This window comes from Eulemur rufifrons, chromosome 2 (assembly GCF_041146395.1).
Source record: "Eulemur rufifrons isolate Redbay chromosome 2, OSU_ERuf_1, whole genome shotgun sequence".
Taxonomy (NCBI): domain Eukaryota; kingdom Metazoa; phylum Chordata; class Mammalia; order Primates; family Lemuridae; genus Eulemur; species Eulemur rufifrons.
Genome location: NC_090984.1, coordinates 8,008,504 through 8,017,196, shown reverse-complemented (window position 1 = coordinate 8,017,196; position 8,693 = coordinate 8,008,504). Strand labels below are relative to the sequence as shown.

The window sequence follows — 8,693 nt, the reverse complement described above, 5'->3', positions numbered from 1 at the left end:
GCCATTAGCTCAGGGAGGCGGTCCCCTCAAGTCTGGGGATCTCCCTGTCATCACCAGCCTGTCTCTGCTCCTGCCCCTTAATCACCTCTCTGGGCTCTGGCCCTGCCTTGGGGGATACCAAAGAATGTGGCCCAGAGGGGACCATTAGCTCGACAAGGCAAAAAGCTATGAATGCACGGGTGGAGGACTTCAGAAAGCGAAAGCTAATTAATGAAGGGAGATGAGCACAGCGTCCCCAGGGAGGACTGGCCAAAGCTAGTGGGCAGAAGGCAGCTGTCTCCATCCCTGCAGTGTGGGGGCTCATCACCCCAGACCTGGCTGTGTTTACATGGAACTTCTGGCACTTATTCCTATTTTGAATAAATGATGGCTTCTATTTTTTGGTCTTTGGATAGGAAAAAAAATGCAAGCAATTTTTTTTTTCCTTTTAGGAGAGGGAGGCAGTCACCTTGAACATCCAATTTAAGGGGCCACTAAAAAATCCAATCATTGTGATAAAAATAATATTTAATGCAATATTTTTAAAATCAAAATTAATGCAAAAAATTCAGGATGAATGAAATGTCAACATTTTAAATAAAGACAGGATGCAGAGCTGGTATCCTGGCACTTTGGAGATCCTACCTCACTCTCTTCACCTTGATCCAGCCCTTGGGGTCTAGACTATGTCACATATAAAAACAACATACAGGCCGGGCGCGGTGGCTCACGCCTGTAATCCTAGCACTCTGGGAGGCCGAGGTGGGCGGATCGTTTGAGCTCAGGAGTTTGAGACCAGCCTGAGCAAGAGCGAGACCCCATCTCTACTAAAAATAGAAAGAAATTATATGGACAGCTAAAAATATATATAGAAAAAATTAGCCGGGCATGGTGGTGCATGCCTGTAGTCCCAACTACTCAGGAGGCTGAGACAGGAGGATCCCTTGAGCTCAGGAGTTTGAGGTTGCTGTGAGCTAGGCTGACGCCACGGCACTCACTCTAGCCTGGGCAACAGAGTGAGACTCTGTCTCAAAAAAAAAAAAAAAAAAAAAAAAAAAAAACATACAGTTCTAAATAGATTCTAGTTATCAGCCCTTTATCAGATGTGTAGCATGCAAATATTTTCTCCCATTCTCTAGGTTGTCTGTTTGCTCTCGTGATAGTTTCTTTGGCTGTGCAGAAGCTCTTTAATTTGATCAGGTCCCATTTATTGATTTTTGTTGTTGCTGTGATTGCTTTTGAGGTCTTCTTCATAAATTCTTTGCCTAGGCCAAAGAAGAGGCCAAATTATAAGAGTTTTTCCAACATTTTCTTCTAAAATCCTAATAGTTTCATACCTTAGGTTTAAGTCTTTTACCCACCATGAGTTATTTTTTGTGAGAAGTGAAAGGTGTAGATCCTGTTTCAGTCTTCTACATGTGATTATCCAGTTTCCCCAGAAACATTTATTAAATAAAGATTCTTTTCCCCAGTGTATGTTTTTGCCTGCTTTGTCAAAAATTAGATGGCTACATGAGGATAGTTTTATATCTGAGTTCTCACTTTTGTTCCACTGCTCTATGTCCCTGTTCTTATGCTAGTATCAAGCTGTTTTAGTTACTATAGCCTTGTAGTATAGTTTGAAGTCTGGTAAATTGATGCTTCCCATTTTGTTTTTGTTTTGTTTTGTTTTGTTTTGTTTTTGCCTAGGATTGCTTTTGCTATACGGGGTCTTCTCTAGTTCCATACGAAGCATAAAATAATTTTTTCTATATCTGTGAAAAATGATGTTGGTAATTTAATAGGATTGCATTGAATCTGTAGATCACTTTGGGTAGTATAGACATTTTAACAATGTTGATTCTGCTGACCCATGAGCGTGGTATGGTTTTCCACCTGTTTATGTTCTCTGCTATTTCCTTCCTCAGTGTTTCATATTTCTCCCTGTAGAGGTCTTTTACCTCCTTAGTTAAATATATTCCTAGGTACTTTATTTTCTTTGTTGCTATTGTGAAGTGCATTGAGTCTTTTTTTTTAATTTCACCATATTATGGGGGTAAAAATGTTTAGGTTATGTATATTGCTCTTGCCCCCACCTTCCCTCTGAGTCACAGCTTCAACCATGTCCATCCCCCAGAGGTGTGCATCACACTCATTATGTATGTATTATACCCATCCCCTCCTCCCCCTTCCCATCTGCCCAACACTGGATGAATGTTATTCCTATATGTGCACTTAGGTGTCGATCAGTTAAAACCAATTTGGTAGTGAGTACATGTGGTATTTATTTTTCCATTCTTGGGATACTTCACTTAGTAGAATGGGTTCCAGCTCTATCCAGGAAAATACAACAGGTGCTAGATCACCATTGTTTCTTATAGCTGAGTAGTACTCCATGGTATACATATGCCACATTTTACTAATCCACTCCTGTATTGATGGGCACTTGGATTGTTCCCACATCTTTGCAATTGTGAATTGTGCTGCTATAAACATTCGAGTGCAGATGTCTTTTTTATAGAATGTCTTTTGTTCTTTTGGGTAGATGCCCAGTGATGGGATTGCTGGATCAAATGGTAGATCTACTTGTATCTCTTTGAGGTATCTCCATATTGCTTTCCACAGAGGTTGCACTAGTTTGCAGTCCCACCAGCCGTGTATGAGTGTTCTTATCTCTCCGCATCCATGCCAACATTTGTTGTTTTGGGACTTTTTGATAAAGGCCATTCTCACTGGAGTTAAGTGATATCTCATTGTGGTTTTGATTTGCATTTCCCTGATGATTAGAGATGTTGAACATTTTTTCATATGTTTGTTAGCCATTATTCTGTCTTCTTTTGAAAAGTTTCTGTTCATGTCCTTTGCTCACTTTTTGATAGGGTTGTTTGATTTTTTCTTGTTGATTTTTCTGAGTTCCAAATAGATTCTCATTATCAGCCCTTTATCGGATGTGTAGCATGTGAAAGTTTTTTCCCATGCTGTAGATTGTCTGTTTGCTCTCGTGACAGTTTCTTTGGCTGTGCAGAAGCCTTTTAATTTGATCAGGTCCCATTTATTTATTTTTGTTGTTGCTTGGGGTCTTGTTCATAAATTCTTTGCCTAGGCCAATGTCTATAAGAGTTTTTCCAATGTTTTCTTCTAGAATTCTAATAGTTTCATGCCTTAGGTTTATTGGCGTATATGAATGCCTCTGATTTGTGTGTATTGATTTTGTATCCTGAGACTTTACTGAATTCATTTATCAATTCTAGGAGTCTCTTGGTTGAATCCTCAGGGTTTTGTAGATATAATATCATATCATCAGCAAAGAGTTAGAGTTTGATCTCTTCTGTCCCATTTGGACGCCCTTAATTCCCCTCTCTTGTCTAATTGCTCTGGCAAGGACTTCCAGCACTATGTTGAATAGCAGTGGTGATAGAGGACAACCGTGTCTGGTTCTAGTTCTAAGTGGGAATGCTTTCAATTTTTCCCCATTCAGTATGATGTTGGCTGTGGGTTTGTCATATATGGCTTGTATCATTTTTAGGTAGGCCCCATCTAAGCCTCTTTTCTTAAGCATTTTTATCATAAAAGGGTGTTGAATTTTGTCAAATGCTTTTTCTGCATCTATTGAGAGGATCATATGGTCTTTGTGTTTGCTTCTACTTATGTGGTGAATTACATTTATAGATTTGTGTATGTTGAACCATCTCTGCATCTCTGGGATGAAGCCCACTTGGTCCTGATGGATTATTTTTTTGATAAAAAATATATTTTGATAAAAAAAAATTTGGCTTTGGTTTGCTAGGATTTTGTTGAGAATTTTTGCATATATATTCATAAAGGATATTGGTCAGTAGTTTTCTTTTTTGTTGTTGTTGTTGTTGTTGTTGTTGTGTGCTTTCCTGGTTTTGGTATCAGGGTTATGTTGGCTTCATAAAATGTGTTGGGGAAGATTCCTTCCTTCTCTATGATGTGGAATAATTTCTGCAGGATAGGCATCAATTCTTCTTTGTAGATCTGGTAAAATTCGGGTGTAAAACCATCTGATCTGCGGCTTTTCTTTTTGGGGAGGTTTTTTATTGCTGTTTCAATTTCAGTACTTGATATTGTTCTGTTCAGAAATTCTGTGGAAAAAGTGGGAAAAGGACATGAATAGAAACTTTTCAAAAGAAGACAGAATAATGGCCAAAAAACATGAAAAAAATGCTCAGCATCTCTAATCATCAGGGAAATGCAAAGCAAAACCACAATGAGATATCACTTATCTCCAGTGAGAATGGCCTTTATCAAAAAGTGTCAAAACAATAAATGTTGGTGTGGATGTGGAGAGACAGGAACACTCCTACACTGCTGGTGGGACTGCAAACTAGTGCAACCTCTGTGGAAAGCAATATGGAGATACCTTAAACAGATACAAGTACACCTACCATTTGATCCAGCAATCCCATTACTGGGCATCTACCCAAAAGAACAAAAGACATTCTATAAAAAAGACATCTGCACTCAAATGTTTATAGCAGCACAATTCACAATTGCAAAGATTTGGAAACAACTCAAATGCCTATCAATATATGATTGGATTAATAAAATGTGGTATATGTATACCATGGAGTTCTACTCAGCTATAAGAAACAATGGTGATCTAGCACCTGTTGTATTTTCCTGGATAGAGCTGGAGCCCATTCTACTAAGTGAAGTATCCCAAGAATGGAAAAATAAACACCACATGTACTCACCATCAAATTGGTTTTAACTGATCAACACTTAAGTGCATATATAGGAATAACATTCATCAGGCATCAGGCAGATAAGGGGGGAGGAGTGGGTGGGTGTATACATACATAATGGGTGCGGTGTGCACTGTTTGGGGGATGGACATTCTTGAAGCTCTGACTCAGGGGGAAGAGGAGGGCAAGAGCAATATACGTAACCTAAACTTTTGTACCCCCATAATATGCTGAAATAAAAAAAGAATAAAATACTAAAACAACATACATTCACTAAGTTCAATTTCTTTGGTTGTTTTAAATGTACGTGACTAATACTAAATAGTAAAGGAGTAAACGTGAAGTTTATTTCAATGTCAGAATGCATTGATGTCGTTCAACCAAACTAGAGCAAGTTAATGTTTTTCCTCTGGTGACCATAGAGAACCACAATGATGTTTCTTAGATATAACCCAGAAGTCACCTTCACTGTGACTGTTTCAAATTCACATAGTCTGATTCTTACCTGTTTCCCAGCCTATTCCAAGTTGTCTCTGGAACTTGGATTAGCTACAGAGCACTAGCTGCACCCCAGGACTTGTGCTGCTCATTTAGACATTTCCTCATTTATGACAACTCCAGGGCATGGGGAGTGCAGGAAGAGTTTACCATATAGGTCCCCTTCCCATTTATAGGGCAGGCAAAGGATGCCCTCAGATATTGCCAGTTAACTACCTTGGAACTGCTAATATAACTCAGGAACCTGGGGTCATGAATTTTTTAGGGCAAACAATTTATTTTTAAAAATTACACTCTTTTCTGTTTTAATACGTCTACTAAAAGGAAAACCAAACTCAGAAACAACACAGCCAATTTGGCCAGACTCACAAAGAGTCTCCCCAATTCTCTCAACTGGGCGTTTCTTTCTAACCTCATGAGAACAACATATCATTGGTGCTGGCCGCATATCACTGGTCCTGGCCTCATATCATTGGTGCTAGTTAGAATTTGTCTCTTGTTTCCAATCCAGGTCTTCCTCCCTTTCTGGAACAGACTGGCCTGCCCTCCTCATAATGCCTGAGAAATGTGCACTTCTGATCCCCAGCTTCAACTTAAAAAATAGGTTCAGTTCTAGCTTTTCCACTTCATGGGCAAGGCCGTTAGCTGACTTACTCTCTTTGTAGTTCAGTTTCCTCATCTTCAAAATGGAACTAAAAATCCTATCTTCCCTGTGAGCAAAAGAACTCGTGTATGTTAAGCACTTAAAACCTATCCTTTAGTCATCAAGAAAATGCAAATCTAAGCTACAACAAGGTACCACCAGGATGTCTATAATCAAAAAGTCAGATTTTAACAAAGCACTAGCCAGGATGTGGAGAAATGAGAACACTCATACGCTTCTGGTGTGATTATAAAATGAGGCAGTAATTTTGGAAAAGGCTCTGGCAGTTTCTCAAACAATTAAACATAAAGTTACCATATGATGCATCAATTCCACTCCTAGGACCAAAGAAATGAAGACATATGTTCATACAAAATCTTATTTGTTTGTTTATAGCAGCCAGAAGGTGGCGACAACCCAAATGTTCCTCAGCTGATGGATGGATAAACAAAATGTGGCATATCCAAACAATGGAATATTATTCCATCTATATTGAATGTCCAGAATAGGCAAATCCATAGTGACAAAAAGTAGATTAGTGGTTTCCAGGGGCTGAGGGGAAAGGGGAACGATAGCCAAATGGTACTGAGTTTCTTTCAGAGATGATGAAAATGTTTTATTAATAAATTGTGGTGATAACTGCATATACCCTTAAATGGGTAAATTATATGATATGTGAATTATATCTCAATAAAGCTGCCAAAAAATACCATGCCTAGCTGATGACAAATGCTCAAAAAACTGGGAACTATGACAGGTTCAGTATCCTTTATCTGAAGTGCTTGGGAACAGAAGTGTTTCAGATTTTGGACTTCTTTGGATTTTGGAATATATATATACATATATATACATGATATTAATAAAATATCTTGGGGATGGGACATTAATTTCAACATGAAATTTATTTTTCATACACAATTTATACACATAGTCTGAAGGTAATTTTATACAATATTTTAAAATAAGTTTGTTCATGAAACAAAGTTTATGTACATTACACCATTAGAAAGCAAAAGTGTCACTATCTCAGCTACCCACGTAGACAATCTGTGGTATCACATTGGCACTCAAAAAGTTTCAGATTTTTGAGCAGTTTGGGTTTCAGATTTTCTAATTAGAGACCCTCAACTGTACCAACATAACTATTAAGAAGGAAGAAAGAAATAATGGGAGGAGGGAGAGAGAGACAGAGACAGAGACAAAGAAGAAGGAAGGAAAGGAGGGAAGGAGGGAGGAAAGGGGGAAGGAAGGAATGAAAAGGGGAAGAAGGGAAGGAGAGAAGGAAGGAAGAAGGCTGGAGTGTCCCCATCCACTGCACCCCCTGCCAGAAAGCCAGCCACATCAGGAGTTCTGTGAAAAGAATTTGCTGACAAAGGTCTTCTTCATGGTGACCTTCAGCTCCTTGTTCCTGAGGCTGAAGATGATGGGGCTGAGGAAGGGTGTGAGGACCGTGTAGGTGGTGCCCATCAAGATATCTCCTTCCAGAGAGTGGGGACCCTTGGGCTTGAGGTAGATGACAGAGGCAAAGCCATAGTGCACGACCACCACAGTGAGGTGGGACGCACAGGTGGAGAAGGCCTTGTGCCGACCTTCAGCAGATGGGATCTTCAAGATGGTGGCTACGATGAAGGCATAGGAGAGGAGGATGAGGAAGAAGCAGCCCAGCAGAGCAATGATGCACACCAAGCCCACACCCTTGGCCACCCACGGTATGTCATCTCCACAGGCCAACTTCAACAGTGGTGGCACATGGCAGAAGAAATGCTGGATCTCATTGGGTCCGCAGAAGGTGAGTTGGAAAATGGCCATGGTCACCACCATCCCCATGACCGAGCCACCAGCCCAGGACCAGCCCACCAGGGAGGCACAGCCACGGGGGCTCATGAGCACATTGTAGCGCAGGGGATGGCAGATGGCCACGTAGCGGTCGTAGCCCATGACGGTGAGCAGGAAGGAGTGGGTGAAGCCGAACGTGAAGGAGGAGAACATCTGCCCGGCACAGGCTGGGAGGGTGATGGAGTGGTGGGCGGACAGCAGGTCGGCCAGCATGCGTGGGATGATGGCCACGGTGTAGAGGACCTCGGAGACGGACAGGGCGCACAGGAAGAGGTACATGGGTGTGTGGAGGCTGCGCTCGCTCCAGACGGTGGCCATGATGAGCAGGTTACCCAGCAGCGTGAACAGGTACATCAGCAGGAACAGCAGGAAGAAGACGGGCAGGAGCTGCTGCGGGAAGGTGGAGAAGCCGATGAGGATGAATTCAGACGTGGAGGTGCGGTTTGGCCCCAGCATGGCAGCCACACCTAGCGGGGAGAGAGGGAGGAAGACCTGCTGGTTAGGGGCACAGATGGCCCAGTGAGTCCACCTGGGAGCACACCTGAGCGTCTCCCTCACCTGTCCTATCCGAGACACGTCCATCTGCAAAAAGGCGTTAATAACCTATTGAAGTTTAAATATAGTCATGCATTTCAAGTGCTTCATACAGCCCCCGGCACATAGTAAGAGCTCCATAAACAGTAATACCGATAATAATAAATTATTACTACTTTTTTAAAATCCCACTGGTAAGAACACAGAGTCTCTATTCAGCCACACCTGGGTGAAGTCCTTACTTCAGAGCTATGTGACGTTGAGTTGGTCCCTGAATCTTTGTGACCTTAGTTTTCTCATCCCTAAAAGGAAGTTGATACTAGTAATCCCAAACTGACAGGACTGTTGGGAGAATTAAATAAGATTATGCTGATAATGTGCCTACCACAGGGCCTGAAAGAGAGTAAACCCTTAAAATGTAAGATTGAGGATGGGCGTGGATGGCCACAGTCAGATTTTCTTAAATTGTGGCAACCTATGGTTGTATCTCTTTTTTTATTACAAGAAAGGCCCAT

The 8,693-nt window shown here is 41.2% G+C and overlaps 1 protein-coding gene across 1 annotated transcript; it reads right to left on the bottom strand.

Annotated features, from left to right (window-relative positions):
* Window positions 1–7,149: 7,149 nt before the first annotated feature.
* Window positions 7,150–8,100, bottom strand: LOC138393573 (olfactory receptor 10H2-like). The gene has a single exon (XM_069484790.1). The coding sequence runs from the start codon at window positions 8,098–8,100 to the stop codon at window positions 7,150–7,152; it is 951 nt and encodes a 316-aa protein (XP_069340891.1).
* Window positions 8,101–8,693: the final 593 nt, after the last annotated feature.